An 18,904-nucleotide genomic window follows, 5' to 3' on the forward strand; every position below is an offset into this window, starting at 1 on the left:
ATTTTGTTGAGCCACAATCTTGCTCCCCCATAAGATATTGGTGGATTCTTTATTAGCAATAGCTTATGTTTTGCATTGATGTGAGTGGATTTGTATTTTAGAATCATCATCCTTACCTTGCAAGGTTGGATTTAGCAAATTGGTACAGTAGACTGCACAAGGCGTAAATCAGGCGAGTTGTTCTTTTTTAGCAGCAAAAAATAATTAAGTGATGTTGTAAGACAATTTCTCAAAAGTAGGGAACATTACCATGTAGACATCTTTAAAATGAAAAAAAAAAAAAGGTTTATTATACCGACATATATAAATACAGGACGCAAAGGGTCTTCTGCTGACTTGAGTGCCATGTTTAGTTTTAATACCTATAATAACCAGCTTACTCAGTATGTCATTCAAATATTAACAAGGGAGTGAAACCGCTAACAGAAGTAAAACTGAACTTCTAAGTGTATTGCAGAATTCAGCAAGTTCACAAAGATGTTCACTTATCTACATATTTCTACAGCTGCAAAAGTGCTTAGTGTTAAGTGCTAGTTACAAGTATATACAAACATTACAATTGCCTCTCTATGGGGCCCAATTAACCTCCTCACCCTCCTGACTCTTTAGCTAATACACAAACTTTTTATAGAATCCAACAATGTAGTTTATCTGTGACAGCCCCTGTTTAAATGAGGTGTGTGTGGCTGATGAATAGGTAGGGTCCTCTCCGCAACTCCAGAGTTTCTGGTATAGGGCCCGAGGTTTATACTAAGATAAAATTTGACTGTTGTATTATATAATATTATAATTCTACCTCTTAATAGGAGCCTCATGTGGGTTATTGGGCACTTTTCGTTTTCTTCCGTGACCTGATCTATATCAGGTTCTTGGAAGGACAGATTATCACCTTATGCACACATACCTGTCAAACAGGGCTATCTGAATGCATAGTTCTGTATATTAATTCATTTTTGGCTTAAGTGAGTTGGTTTACTGTAATTACATAACCTATCAAACCGTTTTATACCCTTGCACACTTTTTTTTAATCATTCTGTCATATCTTTAAAACATCTTGGTGTTCTTATTGAGAAATGTGATTTTGCTAAACTGACGCCATCTTGTTGCCTTATAGCCATTTTGTTCTGTTATAGCTTAAAGACAAATTAGATGCACCTGTTTTGTAGGAGTAATTCATTATTTGCAAGGCTATGCTTATAACCTTGGACATAGCAGACAGGAGATAAGTCATCCCCCCCTGGGGAGTTTTCCTGTTGATAATGAGAGAATATACTAACATCTGTGTAAAGGGAACATGAGTGGTTTAAAACCTTTTGGGGCGTGGTTTTCTGTAATACGTTATTTTTGCTATATAGATAGGGACTTGTAACTAATAAAGCAGAGTTTATTGTACACTCAAACCATGCAGTGTATTTAATTCTCTCCCGCTGATGAGCTCATAACTGATAAACTGACACAGGTGAACAATCTGATTTAGATTCAACATTATCCTCGCCTTATCATCATCTAATAAGAACTGATGATGACCTTATATGATAAATGTTTTGACAATAGTGTGTTGGGCAATTACATATGTTATCCATTCTCTTTGATAATGTCAATGTAAACTTCCTAATATACTTCAGTAATGGTTATCTGATCTAGTTCATTTTGTGGTGGGAGCAAGAGTGACTTTACTCTCTGTTACAATATTGTCACCATCCTTATATGATATTCATTTGGATGACAGATTGTATTATATACAGCTCCACCCCAGTGGCGGATCCAGGGGGGGGGCGATCGGGGCGATTGCCCCCCCTAGCAGACACTTGCTGCCGACGGCTGCACAGTATGTGCAGGTCCGTCCAGCCGTGACAGGCAGGGACAGTGTGCTGCCCGGCCGCTCTGACTGTGTTTAAAACACAATCAGAGCAGCCGGGCAGCACACTGTCCCTGCCTGTCACGGCTGGACGGACCTGCACATAGTGTGCAGCCGTCGGCAGCCTAAGATGCTAGAAAGGGGCGGGGCCTATATCGCCCCCCCTAAATCGCCCCGGGTACAGCATTTTTCTAGATCCGCCCCTGCTCCACCCCCCATTGTTCATGATATGATTACTGCATTATTTGCATTTAAGTCAAATCTTATTGTTGGTTAATGATGATGAATCTTTTAAAAAGGTTTAAAACTGTATTCTTGCCCAGTCTGTTTCTGAAACCTTTTGGAATCCTAGATACTCTTATTCCCAAGTGTCTTGTACAGATATCCTCCATCACTACTCCTCTGCAAATATCTTTATGTATTGCAGTAATGTTTTTCCTTGCCTAGGATGTTCTCTGCGGAAAGCCGGAGTGTGTTTGTTCTCCGGCATAATTTCTCTGTCATCTTTATATGGTGACTATTTCAAAAAGTTTGGCTGACGTTCAAGTACACACTCTCATCAAACCTTATGACAAGGGCATTGAGGTTTGTGCATCTCTTTAAATGTCTTAACTTGCTTTATACCCTAGAGAAATCTTTGTATCCCAATTCTCTTCCATACACTCATTATCGTCTAATCAGTACTGATAATGACTCTTATGTGAAGACTGTTTTGATGAACATTCTGGTTATACATGATGACATTCCACTGCATCTCAATGATTGGCCCTTGACCTACCCTTATCTCTGCTGTTTTGGTTTTCATAATGGTTCTAGATGTTCCGACTAACGCATTTCTTATTATAAAGCAATCACTTTTCATCATTCGGTAACAATGAGTTTTTCTCACACCTCCCTTTCAGATTTTACTTGCAATATAAAATGTCTTCACGGCACACCCGGAATAGTGTAGGCATCAAGTTTTGTCCCAGCGCCCTCTATTAAACTAGATTCTTTAACCACTTTAGCACCTACTACTACTTAGTCAACAGGTGCTCACATATGCAAATCTCTAGACCCTGCTTTACCCTCTCTTAACTATCCCTTTCTTACTACTCCCTTCCTGTGTGTCTGACCTGTAGGCCTTTGGTAATTTTAATCAGTATCTTAAAGGAGGTCTTCCCAAACTCGTTAACATAAAAATGCTACTAAGATAATTACCCATAATGTAAAATGTCTTAATAGTCCACAGAAAAGAATGGCCTACACTTAATACCTTAATACTGTATGTACGCACAGATGTCATCTTTCATCAGGGAACCAATACTCGAAATCTCTATTACTCGATTTCTGCACCATAAATTCTTCATGCCCTTAAACGTATCTGGCCAAAATCAGACTAGAGGAGTCAGTAAACTTCTGAATAGGTCTGGTCAATTATAAGGGCAAAGAGGTTTATTCTCTCATTGTTTCAGACACAATCATCAAAAAGTTATTTTTCTTATTGATTTTTTCTTATCTCCCTAAACCAATAGCAAACTAAATATTTCTAAACCTTTCTAAGATATTAACAAGTGTCCATCAAAACCTGCTATGGCAGGTGGATGTAACCTACACCGGAACCCCTTGCGGGATAAATTATCTACTCAATATTGTTTTGATCCACCACTTTGGTCTCCTTGTTAAAGACTATACTTTCTAAACTCAAACACGCGACTTGTTAAAACGGATTAATGACATTTTTGTTAACAGCCCGTGAGGTTCTGGTTAATGCTATACTTCAAAATAATGTATCTACCTTTGCATATGATACAACTATAATGGTTGTTCCAAGAGACGCAACAGTCTGCAGTAATTACAGACTATTTAACCAGTGTATATGTAAGAATGATAACAAATTTCTAGGCATTAATAATAAATCAAGTCTTAGAATCCTTACCAGGCTTTCTGCCATCAAGAGGTACAACTGATAATGTCCGCATACTCCTTAATGTTATCTATTCCACCCATGGAGACAAAGCTCCCTTGGTGCTTTTAGCTTACATACAGAGTAAAGTTTTGTCTGTATCCATTGGAGATATATGGGTTGGATCCTCTGCAAAATGTGATGTTCTTCTCACTCTTCCTAGAGCCATTGTGACTTTGTAGAGTCTCCAACACTTGACTTTACTGGACTCAAACTATTGGCACAACTTGTCCTAGAAAATACAGATATAGATCTGCCTGAAGGGGATAAGGGTTATACCAATGCCATTTTTGGTGGATGATACTTTACTCTTAGTCATTTCAGACAGAAAAGTATCAAGATTTCATATAAACAATTCTCTTTCTGGAGCTTTAAATGTATCCTGTCCTAAGGATGTTGAGAAATGTTTGATGATCAACTTTCTCTCTTGAAGGAAGGAAGATGAACTACTGAGGGATTCATTTCACCCTACGCGTCAAATGAACTCTACAAAGCACATTTCCCAACTCTAATAAATATATGTGTAAATTGCCTAATAACCTGAACTAAATTTCCAATATCCTAGAATCAATACATTAAAAAGTCCTGCAATTATTTTACCATATATTCTGTGTTCCCTTTGTCCCTTAGCAATACCACTTATCTATAGATATACTTACCCTTCAAAAAGATGTGTTAAACTTTGGTCCTAGAGTATTACCACTAACATACTTATTTGTCCAAAACAAAATGCTGGCTCTCCCATGGCTTCGATGCTCCAATGTTACCTAGATGGTCTGGGCGATTCAAACCACTATTCAATGGTCTGGGATTACCATCTGACCGCCAACCAGCAGCATTTGAATAGTGTATCATACACACGCTTTATTTAAATACTCTTACGTCCTGACTTCAAAATTGTGCAACTTTCGCGCAATTTTAAAAGTATTAAACTAGGAGATTGACTCACAAAGTAAGTGTTTGAATTTCTCTGTAAAACTCTCCAGTCAAGGGAAAAATATCTTCTGCATACACCCAAACCTTACTAAGCATTAAATCTCTAATATTAAAATGTGAAACAGACTAAATAAAGAGAGTTCTTTCAAAGAATGGTGTTCGTCCTTGGATTGCTTTGCTTAGTAAGAGACCAAAAAGAATGCCTCAGACTATTTTAAAATTGATTTCTGAGGCTTACTAAACCTTCTCAAAGCGGAAAGTGGAGATGTTGCCCATAGCAACCATTCAGATTCTAGTTATCATTTATCTAGAACCGTCTACAAAATAATAGCTAGATTCTGATTGGTTGCTATGGGCAACACCTCCACTTTTACTATTTTCTATTGTAGAAATGGACCTTTTGACTCACATCTCCCCCCCCCCCACCCTCTACTGAACTGTGGAGCCAAACAGAGAAGCACATCCCTTTACCCACAATCCATGACCCTTTTTCTTTCTTTTATATTATTTTCTCTCCCTCCCTCTGCTATCACTCTTACTCTTCCATTTAATCTAAAATGTATGTTCACAATCTCTCATATGGAAAGTTCTTCATTCATTTTGCAGAATGGAATCTAACTTCGGTAAGGAAACTCATGATTATGTTAATGTGTGATTGATTGCATTTGTATACTACAGGATAAATAAAAATAATCAATAAAAATACATAGGAATAAGAGCACATGTAAAGCCTATAGTTTTCCAGTCTGTTTCACATCAACCTACTTACAAATGGGTCAGAGGTATCCTACGTTCTAACCTTCTCGCTAATCTTATAAATTAAATTGAAATTCTATCATGTTATATTGTTCCATTATTCCAAAATAAGGTTTCCATTTGGTTTAAGCTTTTTTCCAAATTGTGGAAACCAGAGACTGTGAATTCTCCATTAATCATCAATACATATGAAGTCTCACTTAGCGTAACAGCCTTAATTACATGTCCATTTGGTGCACCTGGTTACAGGAAATAGTGGTGGTAATCTCATTACTAGAAATGTAGAATGACCTGCGTAGAACAGTAACAATGTTATATACTAGCACTTGTTTTTCTTTTAAGACTGAAACAACAACCCTATGAAATGACGCCTCATATACTCAATAAATTAGATTGTACGCTCCTCTGAGCAGGGCCATCTCTCCTCCTGTTTCCACCACTTCTAACTCTGCTCTCCAGCTACTTTGCCCTCCTCCTCGAGGGCCCTCCTCCCCCCTCTGGGGGTCTCCCTGTCTTCCGCGCCTTCCTTTTGGGCCCCGTCATTTGCGGATACTCCCCCCGCCCTCACTAGCTGTGCATTGAGCTTACTGAGTTACTGTGCTTTATGTTTACTGTACTGTGCTGTCTCACCTTGTATTGTAATTCGTTTTTGTCCCTGTACAGCGCCACGGACACCTTGTGGCGCCCTATAAAAAAAAATTAATAATAATAATAATAAATGCCACTCCATATACTGCTATTGGGACCCAAAACACAGCTATGAAAACCTAATCCTATATTTCTGGTAGTACATGTGTGTTAGTCACAATGATAGAAAATAAAACATGTTAAGTTAAAGGCCATTTTGAAACTTTATATATTTAAAATCCTTTGTACAAGCTCCTACCTAGGTGTCTTTATTTCAAGAGACAAAAGCATGAGGTACTTTTTCTAAAGCTAGTGTATACTGGACTCCATTCACCACCTTTTACCAAAGTTCAAAGTACCAGAGTGAATAGCTGTTATCGCTGGAACTCTGGTGACAGCTGGTGATGTCCGGAAGATTCAAAAACCCTCTGTGACAAAAGAACATGGTGGTAACATTGATGATAGATCTGAGATGCTGTAACTTAAAGTCTAAATTTTGATTGTAAAAAATAGGCAGCGCCAACCAGTTTTCACCTGAGTCATCAATCCAAGAACCTTGATTTCTTGCCTCTATTGAGTACTGCTATTTTTGACTTAATTAGTCAGGCCCCACGTCTGATAGACTTGGCACATTATGGGGGTAATTCAATTAGCCGCAAAGTGTCTAACGGACGTTCCGGATACACTTTGCAGCGGAGATTTTAACAGAAATCTCTGCCCATTTTTCCTTGCACTGAGCGTAGATTTCTACCGTAATTGCCAGCGATGACCTCTTGCCACATTGTCATCATCATCATCATCTATTTATTTATATAGCGCCACTAATTCCGCAGCGATGTACAGAGAACTCACTCACATCAGTCCCTGCCCCTTTGGAGCTTACAATCTAAATCCCCTAACATACACACACAGAGACCGAGAGAGACTAAGGGCAATTTAATAGCAGCCAATTACCTACCAGTATGTTTTTGGAGTGTGGGAGGAAACTGGAGCACCCGGAGGAAACCCACGCAAACACGGGGAGAACATACAAACTCCACACAGATAAGACCATGGTCGGGAATTGAACTCATGACCCCAGTCGCCAATTGAATTCCCCGTATATGTTTGCACTTACCATGTTCTACTATTACATTTTGATTGTAAATTATAAAAAATGATAACTAAAAATCTGATTATTTGTTTTAATCATAGGAAGAAAGAAATGTAAAGGTTGTATTCTAATTAGATCATATTCAGTCTGACATTGTTGTAAAAATAGCAAAGCATCAGGTGAATGCAAAAATAGCGTCATTTATGTAAAAGATAATAAAAATCATTTCAAACATTCGACTCTTTATATATAATGCCTTAAATAACATACATTGGGTGTAGAGGACATCCAGCTTGTATGCAATATACTAAGAAAACTCAAAATATGGATTTTATTTGTCTTTTACGTCAGTAATGTTATTCTTTACTCGGCTGAAGTTTTAAATGATAAATTTCCATCAATTTGAGTTGTGAAATGTTTACTTGACTCCACGTGAAGCATCTGGGGTGTTTGCCTGATCCCTCTGTATGTTATACTGGTGGAGTAGAACACATTGTAACTACTCTGTTCGCCAATAAAATACATCTTATCCTTTTGGAATCATTGGCTGCAATTGTGACATTCTGTTGCGTATGGGGCAAAATGTGCACAGAAGTTTGACAATTTATGTGATAAAATATATAACTAAATATAATATAATTCTAAAGTGGATTTTAAAAGCGGCTAATTAACCAATGTAGTTCTTTTATTTATATGAAGCTGTGTGTGGTTATTTAGCTCTTTTGATCTTTTTAGATGCAAAAGTTTTGGAAAAAAAACACATTTCATAGTTGTGGACTTATAGTCGCAGTCACACAAGTTTATCTGTGATGATCAAACGTCAATGTAAACTTGTCCAAGAACACTCTGTGGCCCTAATTACTAAAGCCCTCAATTACATCTGAACTCCACAGACTGAAAGACTTTAGTTCATCTGAGGACAATGTAGGTCAGATAATTGTGTATTCTGATTTGAACCAGAGTGTTTTGCTAAATCTTCCTATCTACAAATGCTGGGTTACTATATTAAGATTTGGCTCCTTTGGGAAGCTGAACAGTTTCAAAACTCCAATGTCACATTTTATCTCAGTCATTGAAGTCGGGGTAAATGTTGACATCCATTAAGCCAGTTCATGTTCCTTTTCGTTTTATATATCTCCAAGGCCATTTAAATGGCAAATTAGATTGTAAACAATCTAAATCTTGCACAATTCGTGAATGAGGGCCATATACATTTTATGAATCTTGACATAACTAATAACAGATGGTATATTTAGAGACTTTTGTTGTTTCATACTTAAAGAGGAACACACAATTTAACAAGCTAATCAGTCAAGAAGGTTCCACTCCACAAAACTCTGTGGCTTTCAAATTAATTGGAATACGCCCTTGCTAAATTGGTGGTTCTTTCCCCATGTCAAGCCAGCCCCCGCCCGTCACTCCCAAATTCTAATTCTCCATTATACATAGCCACCAGGTTACATATGCTGCTCTCAGAGACTAGACCTTGCCACCCTGTGCCACGTGTAACACCAGGACACACCCTCTAATCTCCTACATCAATGTAGGAGCAATTGGGCAGCACAATGTTACAGCGCAGAGGACATGACTTTGATTTCGACCAAGGCCTTATCTGTGTGGAGTTAGCATGTTCTCCCCATGTTTGTGTGTTTCCTCCGTGTGCATCTGTTTCCTCCCACACTCCAAAAACACTCTAGTTGGTTAATTGACTTCTGACAAAATTGACTCTAGTCTTCCTGTGCGTTTGGGGTAGGGAAATTAACTTTTTGTAAGCTCCAGTGGGGGCAGAGACTGATGTGAATGATTACATATCCTACGTACCGCGCTGCGTATTATGATTGACGCTATATAAATAGATAATAATAAATAATAATTGCTTCTCAACAACTGCATAGAGTGATCTATCTTCTAATAGGATTCTGGTCTTGTCACTCAGGCTGTTGTCAAAGGGTTATTTACTAAAACAATGCAAAAGTGCAAATTTGCAAATAACAATTAGATATTTTCTTTCATTCTCAAACTTGCACTAGATCCCTAGCTGATTGGTTGTTGAGGTTTAACACATTTGATTCATAAATAACCCTCAGTAACATGACAGCTGCATAAAACATCCCCTCTAAGTTTTGACCACTGTAGATACATTACTCCAGTGATGGGCGACAGCCGGCCCTAGGGCCGCATGTGGCTCTCTGTGTCTTCACCTGCGGCCCCCAACTCCTCCCTGCTTTATTATCAAATGTGTTTGTCATAGCTTGTAACACTTGTTTAAAGTGCCTGCTGATATGTCATGTCAGGTAGGTGTCTCTTTCCTTGATTAAATGTATAGTTTTAACTTATTACCAAGACTAAAGGGGGTATTCAATTGTCCGCAAGTTTTTTTTTTTCCCCGCAGCGTAAAAAAAAAAAATCTCCTGCGTGTTTTTAACTGCAATAACGACCGTTTTTAGTTAGCGCAGCGTGAAAACTCGTGCAATTCAATTGAAAAAGAGGGAACGCTGCCCCCACGCATTAAACATTGTGCTTACGAGCTTTTAGGGTAGTTTTAACGCAGTCATGTATAACTCAAAAAAAAGGTTTTGCATACATTTTCATACACTAGATTGCTTTACACATTGATAATATCTACATTACAGTACTTTCTTTAACATATTTTTTAATTGAACTATTTTTTTACCATAAAATCATCTATACCATGTCAAAAGACATTTTACATTTATATTTGTAACAAAAACATACATAAATATAATTATTTAGTGATTTTAATTTTTTTTTTATATGTTTATTTTATTTCTTTATTTTTTCACAAGAAAATCTACTTTTACATGTTAGGCATGACTTTTTTTCACATTATTACATGATACTTTTCAGAGGTTTTTAATTTTTAACACATCCTAAAGAGGTGCGAGATAAAACAGCATATTTGCCTGTCTAACCCGCCGCGGTAAAAAACAATTGAATAGGTTTTAACGCGGCTGCCTCTCGCACACCCTATACTTTCAAAAGACCTTCTACTGGAGCGCGAGAGGACCGTTTTATGGAATAAAAATGAGCGTTAAAAATGGAATTGAATTGCGGGTAAAGTTAACCCACTCGAAAATAATAAAAAACAGCGTTGAAATGACTTAACGCGGTCCAAAAAAAATCGCTGACAATTGAATACCCCCCTAAAGGTAATGTGCGCTCCCTTTGAAGGGTAGAGGGCCGCACCACGCGGCCCGCAAAATGTATCCAATTGCCCATCATTGCGTTACTCACTCCACTAATTAGATGTGGCTTCTCAGCTGTACTTTTATTAATGCTGTTCATATATTATAAAGTTGCGCTATGATTATGACCATTTTCTATGTGTTCACTATTGTAGCTAAAATCAGCGGACAACATTTCCAGTGCTCTGGAAAGTATAAGAGAGTGGTAACTGAGCGTAAGTAATTGGAATAATTATTCCCATATTCACAAATCACTGACATTAGAGCAAAAACTTTGCAGCACTGATTTGCTAATTTCTAGAGGCATATACACAAGTTTTTTTGTTTCTTTGATATTTCTTGTATTTATTTTGAAGCGAGCTTTGCTCCAAATGGTTTGCATATAAGCATATATGGTTTACTAGTATATTTAGACCGTTGTGTCTTTCTCAAAGCCCTTTCAGACAGTGAGGCTTTGTCAACTTTTTGCTTGTACAGAAACTATATGGTTTAAATATAAGAAGGCACAAGTGGACCAATGTTGCTGTAGTGGGTAGCAATCTATTTAAATCAGAGACCAGCAATGTATGACTGTGTGCTTTGAAGGTTAACCTGAAATTATAATTCCTGGTTAATTGACTGTTATGTTACAGTGTCTTAATGGTTTTGTTACTCTGTCTTGCTCAGAAGTCACATCTGTTTTTGAGAGGATTATTGTACGACATAATGCTGATATATTCTTCTTTCCTCCTGTTACTCCTGTGTCACATTGATGTTTATAAACACACCGTTCTTCCAGCCAGAAGAAGTAGTGACATATGACATATTGTTAAGCTGATCATCATCATCATCATTTATTTATATAGCGCCAACATATTCCGTAGCGCTTTACAATTGGGGACAAACATAGTAAACTAATAAACAAACTGGGTAAAACAGACAAAGAGATGAGAAGGCCCTGCTCGCAAGCTTACTATCTATTGGACAATGGGAGTTAGACACATGAGGTTAAGTCTTCATTTGCAGTCGGCCCAGCCAGACTGCAAAAGTGACTCATAAGCTAAATGATCCTGTCACACAACAATGTTGGTCAAGGGGTAGTTGTATAACAGGTGGTAATAGGGTAATGTAGTGAGGTTAAGAGGGTGGTTGAGGAATATTATAAGCTTGTCTGAAGAGGTGGGTTTTCAGAGAACGCTTGAAAGCTTGTAGACTAGAGGAGAGTCTTATTGTGCGAGGGAGAGAATTCCATAGAGCGGGTGCAGCCCGGAAAAAGTCCTGTAATCGGGAATGGGAGGATGTAATGAGTGTGGATGAGAGACGCAGATCTTGTGCAGAGCGGAGTTGCCGATTTGGGAGAGTTGCTGATGGAGCAGACTTTCTTGTACATTCAATTACAGTGCAACACACTAACCATTGCAATATTGAGTTAGCTTATAGGAAAGCCATGGTGATCAATGTGTATTCAATATAGCAATAAAGTCTTCTCCATGCATTTAGAGCTGCAGTTCCTCCATTCAGGAATTATATTGCAGTGCTTTTTAAACATGAACCTGTTTGTTCCAATTCATAATGACATTGGCTAATTTTCTTTTGAGTACCATGTCTTTCAACCAAATAGATATAATGAAGAGAGAATAAATTGCTGTAAAATCTCGAAGCAATCACACAAGTCAGTTCTGCTACTTTGAAGATCTGTGATCATTTCCAGGATAGTCTTTAAAAGGAAGAGGAATGGAAATGAAGGTCTTGATGTGTCTTAGATAGGATAGTCCTTCTCTGTACTCCATAGTCTATAACTTTATTTCTCCATTTTTTCTGCCACTTCCGTCTCTTTTATGCTATTGAGTTAATTATGGACATGGTTTATTTAATTCCACAATAAAATTAACTTCTGAAGAATATATGTTATGTAGTGGTTTCTCTTAGGTATTTTTTCTAAGCACTCCACTTAAACCAGGGGGAAATTATCCTGTCTCAATTGAACAGAAAATGATTATAAAAACATCTATTTTATTTTATTTTTTTAGAAAATACAGAAAAGGTATTTAACAATTAAAAAAAGGACAAGGATTTTTTTTAAATCCTAATTACTTTTTTTTATAGAATATGGAGTAACATTTAATATCATTTACATCAAAGACATTTTTAGAACTCTTTTGGATTAAAAAAATACCCCCCTTCCTTTGAAAGACTACCATGTTTTGTATACTTAGGAATCATAGAGGGGAAATACTGAGTTTAAGTAATGGTGTTTTTTCTGCCCAGGTATGAATTTCTGTTATGAAATAGAGCCAAACGTCTTTATAAATAATTAACTATAAAACCTGATTATTAATGGTGTTTTAAACATTTTTGTGAACTCCTCCCAGTTTGTCAACCCTGCAGGACCCCCCCTAAAAATCATGCATGGTTCAGCCCTGTTAGAATTAATGCAGCCGCATAAACATCTACCAAATTAAACTCAGTTGGTGTCATTTACATTTAAAATGATTACCAAGAGGTAAAGACATTAAAAGAAAGACTATTGAGCATTAGATAGGTGAGAACGATGATGGGGAAGCTGTATGAGAACTAACTAAGCCTTGAGGCAGTTATAACACGATACTTGTGGAAAAACAACTTTAATTATAACCCTAAAACTTTAACTATTGTTTCATAGTAATAATATCTTTTCGTTTTCACTACATTTGTAAGGCTTTATGTCATTTCATATGTTTTGGTAACAATCACAATCCTACTATTTTAAAACAGTTTAGCACTCTATTTTATTGTATATAGCCATTTAATGGCCAGCCACCAAATACTCCGACTGTCAAGGTTCGAATGTCGGGTCACCAAACTCATAGATAAAGATTGCTGTTATGGCAGATGACTGCTTTTGCAAGTGTTTCCATCATTGGACTTGAGCTATCAATGACTGTCCAAAGGTCCTAGAAAGAGCAGGAACTAAATCTTGTCCCTCTCAATGCCAGAACAGAGTTGACTTTGTAACGCACTCATGAAAGTTGTATGGATTTGATGCAGAATGAAGGTTTTCCTAATTCCCCCAATGGCTCTAGTACTCTAATGTGTGTCTTCCCACCCATAGCCATGGATCTAATAATCGCATCCCAAGGATTTGTTGCATCTAACAACAGTCCAAGAATACTATCAAATAAAAAATAAAATGTATACCTTTGATTCCTGGAAAGATTGCAGCAGTACTAGTAAATTAGTTTGGAGTAAATGTCTATGGTTTCAATAAGTGCATGAAAGACTCTAAAAGATGAATCATTGAAAAGTGTGTTTTGTCCTATCTTTGTATGTAATGGCTATAAGATAATTTATTCTAGCACGCAACCAAAAGAATTCCTTACTACAAATATGTTTCAGTTTGGGTAGACTAAAGAATAAAATGATAAAACCTTTTCCTCTGTGTCATAGGAGATAGGAGACAGTTAATAGGTTTCCTCTCTCTCAACAGCTTGTTTGGAAAACTCAGGAGAGCATGATCAATATTTGACTGCTCACTGGGAGGAACAGCAGAACAGGAAATGTAAGGGAAATTGAGACAAAGTATTATTTAGACATTGGGCATCGTAATATAGGCTGCAGACATATCATGACAAACTTCTATAACTTATATTAACTTTTATATATTGACTAAGTATTAAATTAGGCTCTAATTCTGTGTTTTATTTCATTTTCTCCTTTAGATCTTACAGGTGAATAAGGTGATGTCCATCCTGTTCTGTGTGATGTTTCTTCCTTATCTTTGTGGCATCCACGCTACCACCATGGATAAAAGGAATTTACCAGAAAGTTCAGTGAATTCCCTATTTGTTAAGCTCATGCAAGCAGACCTTCTAAAAAATAAAATGCCCAAGCAAGTGGTCAACACCAAGAATGACCAGCAAAGTACGCTACCAAAAGCAGAAATCCTTGTCGACTTGGATATGGTCGACAATGGGAAGTCTGACTTCCAGCCAGTCATCTCAATAGAAGCAGAGCTGTTTAAGCAGCAAAGGCAAAAACGCTATAACTCCCCGCGTGTCCTCTTGAGCGATAGTCTACCCCTGGAACCTCCACCCTTGTATCTAATGGATGACTTTGTGGGGCACTCTACTTCATCGAACAGAACGTCAAGGAGGAAAAGATTTGCGGACCACAAAAGTCACAGAGGAGAGTATTCTGTTTGTGACAGTGAAAGTTTATGGGTCACAGACAAGACGAACGCCATTGACATTCGGGGGCACCAAGTAACTGTGTTGGGCGAGATTAAAACTGGCGTTTCGCCCGTCAAGCAATATTTTTATGAAACCAGGTGTAAAGACGCGAGACCCGTCAAAAACGGTTGCCGAGGCATCGACGACAAACACTGGAATTCCGAATGTAGAACATCCAAAACTTTTGTTCGTGCATTGACTTCAGAAAACAGTAAACTGGTGGGCTGGCGGTGGATCAGAATAGACACGTCTTGCGTGTGCGCATTATCGAGGAAAATAGGAAGAACATAGCTTTGTCTTGTCACTATATAAATTATTATTTTAAATTATATAATATGCATGTAGCATATAAAATGTTTATATTGTTTATATATTATAAGATGTTCTTATTTATTAAATTTCAGCAGACTTATATAAGCTTTATCTCCTCTCCAAAAATGGATCTCAGAAGACATCTGTGCCTTCTTTTGGGCATTTCAAAATCCAAAAAAAGTATGCATCCGATTTTACTGCGAGCAGTATATATGACCCTATTAAACCAAATTTATGTGTCAGTATTCCTCCTACAGTATTTTCATGCCAGTGACTGTTTTTCAGTAGACTTTTCAAATCCGACTATATCAGAGATGTATAAATTGTATGCACAGTATATTCAACTACAATATATTTTACCTCGATAATTAAAAAATAATAATATTTAAAAAAAAAAAAACTTACATGTTCCATTTCAAAAAAATGTTAAAATAAGACCCAGGTGATGTTATACATTACTTATTTTCTTTTTTCTTTTGTATATATAAGACTTGTTTTGTCTTGTTTTTTTTTCTTTTTGTTTCAGACATTTCTAAAGCCCTACATATTAGATATTCATTTCAATCAAATTTGCTAAACCGTGGGTCATGTGTTACTGCCAACCTCATTTAAACTACCTTGGGAGGAAAAAAAACAACAATTAATAGTACGTTTTTTTAGATTTTTCTTAGCCAAAAAGAAAAGGCAGCGTTGCCGCTATACCTAACAGCATGTCCTTAATCATTTACTTTTCCCGGGTAGGTAGATCTGAAAATTGCTTATAGATTGTACTGCTAATAAAAGATACAACGTACCTTCATCATCATCGCCATTTATTTATATAGCGCCACTAATTCTGCAGCGCTGTACAGAGAACTCGTTTATATCAGTCCCATTGGAGCTTACAGTATAAATTTCCTAACACACAGACATAGAGAGAGACTAGGGTCAATTTGATAGCAGCCAACTAACCTACTAGTATGTTTTTGGAGTGTGGAAGGAAACCGGAGCACCCGGAGGAAACCCACACAAACACAGGGAGAACATACAAACTTCACACAGATAAGGCCATGGTCGGGAATTGAACTCATGACCCCAGTGCTGTGAGACAGAAGTGCTAACCACTGAGCCACCGTACCTTGAACCAGACTAATAATTTTATCTAGTGGCAAAATTATGTCAACTATGTCAAGCACGAGAGTTCACTTGGATATAACTGCACAATTTTATGTGCAATAATTAATGTGTAAAAATAATCTACTCCAGCTTACAACACTCTCCAGTACTTACAGGCTCTATACTACCCAGACCTGTATTTACATTTTGTGTTCCCTCTCGGTTGCTTTTTACTTCGCACCGTGTTCTCTCGTTACCATAGATCTCCGAGACAGCAATCTCTAGAATGACCCATCTACGTAAAACGCATCTATTTTTATGTGTAGGAACACTCCTAATAATCCACTCCTTTTAAAATTAAAGATAGTATATCAAATAAAAAACTCAATTCAAATCTTAGATTGAGTACAACTTCCCAGGTATTAAAGGGATGCCCACCGCCCTTTGCAATTTAGCTGTGTTAGGACCCCAGCACTTTGCAGCATTTACAGAAATTTTTAACCATAAAATAATTTTGGATACCAGGAGGCCTCAGTGATGTGAAACGCGTGTGGTCCATAAAACCATCATCCTTTGCATGTTTTGGGGGCCAAAACAGTAAAAAAAAAAAAAAGTTATGAGACCCTATTTGTACTATTTTTATTAATCTGAATGCATCATTGTCTGAATTGTAGAAAAATAATTATTACCAGTTATACATCTCCAGTGGACCATGTCTGTCTTAGGACTATCAGGGAACATATGAAACGTAGATACCGAGGGAGCATGCTTAATGGTAACAACAGAATGTTAGAACAACGCGTCTATTTGCACCAATACAGCACATATTACCCAGGCTCCATCTGTTCCTGCGTAAGTGGTTGGAGCTGCGTGACACATAAACATCCTACGCCAAATATTTAATTGAAGGTCTCCCCCGTTATACTTCTAAGATAGCGACAATCCATCCTGTCAGGTTTTCTTGAAGGAGATAATTTATAAGTTTTACTACAGTTTGGCTATTGTGCAAAATGACCAAAGTTATGCAACAATATTATGTTTTCCACTCATGTTTCTGACAGATGTTTTGTGCAGTTCAAAGCTGAAACAAAATTTGATACGTCCTCCAAGTAGCCTTATTCAATATGTTTTGTATTATTTTCTGTATGAAATAAATGTGTCTTTTGATATGGAAAAAAAATCTTATTTAATCTCAATGGTTTAACTGAAATCTCTTGAACAACTCAAACAGTCAACTACTGGTAATCACTATCTATCTATCTATCTATCTATCTATCTATCTCCTATCTGTCTACATTCTACCTATCTATCTATCTATCTATCTACATCCTATCTATCTATCTGTCTACATCCTATCTATCTATCTATCTATCTATCTATCTATCTATCTATCTATCTATCTATCTATCTCCTATCTGTCTACATTCTATCTATCTATCTATCTATCTATCTATCTATCTGTTTACATCCTATCTATCTGTCTACATCCTATCTATCTATCTATCTGTCTACATCCTATCTATCTATCTGTCTACATCCTATCTATCTATCTATCTATCTATCTATCTATCTATCTATCTCCTATCTGTCTACATTCTATCTATCTATCTGTCTACGTCCTATCTATCTATCTATCTGTCTACATCCTATCTATCTATCTATCTATCTCCTATCTCTATCTATCTCCTATCTGTCTACATCCTATCTATCTATCTATCACTTATATGTATATCGATCTATCTATCTGTCTGTCTGTCTGTCTATCTAGCTATCTCATATCTATCCAACTATCTATCATCTATCTATTTCATATCTATCTATCTGTCTGCCTATATCATATCAATCTATCAATCTATCTATCCAACTATCTATTTCATATATGTCTATCTATCTATTTATCTATCCCTCTATCTCTGTCTATCTATCTATCTATCTATCTATCTATCTATCTATCTCATATCTATCTATCTGTCTGCCTATATCATATCAATCTATCTATCTATCTATCTATCTATCTCATATCTATCTATCTGTCTGCCTATATCATATCAATCTATCTATCTATTTATATATCCAACTATCTATTTCATATATGTCTATCTATCTATCTATCTATCTATCTATCCCTCTATCTATCTATCTATCTAGCTATCTCATATCTATCCAACTATCTATCATCTATCTATCTCATATCTATCTATCTGTCTGCCTAACTCATATCTATCTATCTATCTATCTCTACTATACCATACAAGCATGGTGTTAGTATTTATTGCAAGAACATTGATGTGCTGTAACAAACAGTATTTAAACATGTATCAGACAAGGTAACTTCAGGTACCTTCAGAAAAATACAATAGTTTGTGTGACATTTTCAATTGATTGCTAAAACAATAATGAAGCTACTCCCCAATTCCCTAGCCAGGTGCATGGCATGGTCCCTCCCACCTGATGCATTTTGTATTAGATGCTAAGCTCAATCCCAACAAGGACATTGATTGAAAATGTTCTTTAATTTGCTATCCCATCCTAAGGCTACGTCCACACTGGTGTTTGCCATTGGTCTTTTATATTGTGCGTCTAATTTAAGCTAAAACCATGTGGAAATGTGTACTGTAATCGCTTCTTAACCAACCTCATTTGTTTACAGCGGGCTCCCATTGAGATGAATGTACAAAACAAGAAGCGTTATAAATGCGTCGCAGCACAAAGTAAACACTTGTAAACACAATTCTGTCCAGTGTCAATTGGTGGAATCTTTTATTTATTTTTGCAGCCATTTACATGCACTTAGATTGTATAAGCAACTCATAGGAGATGCAGAACATTAATGCCAGTGTGTAAATAACCTAAATACTATGCCCATCCATTCCTGGCTTATTTAATAA

At 36.8% G+C, this 18,904-nt stretch overlaps 1 protein-coding gene across 5 annotated transcripts in view; it reads left to right on the forward strand.

The window, feature by feature from the left end:
- The window catches only part of NTF3 (neurotrophin 3), a 60,382-nt gene extending 44,668 nt beyond the window's left edge, over nucleotides 1–15,714 (forward strand). For all 5 annotated transcript variants that reach the window (XM_075210221.1, XM_075210222.1, XM_075210220.1 and 2 more), the window contains exon 2: nucleotides 14,100–15,714. In XM_075210221.1, the coding sequence (XP_075066322.1) occupies nucleotides 14,121–14,900 (780 nt within the window). In that variant the 5' untranslated portion in view covers nucleotides 14,100–14,120 and the 3' untranslated portion in view covers nucleotides 14,901–15,714. The remainder of the gene's footprint in view (nucleotides 1–14,099) is intronic.
- The last annotated feature ends 3,190 nt before the right edge of the window (nucleotides 15,715–18,904 follow it).

The sequence above is a fragment of the Mixophyes fleayi genome, chromosome 4 (genome assembly GCF_038048845.1).
Source record: "Mixophyes fleayi isolate aMixFle1 chromosome 4, aMixFle1.hap1, whole genome shotgun sequence".
In the NCBI taxonomy this organism is placed as follows: domain Eukaryota; kingdom Metazoa; phylum Chordata; class Amphibia; order Anura; family Limnodynastidae; genus Mixophyes; species Mixophyes fleayi.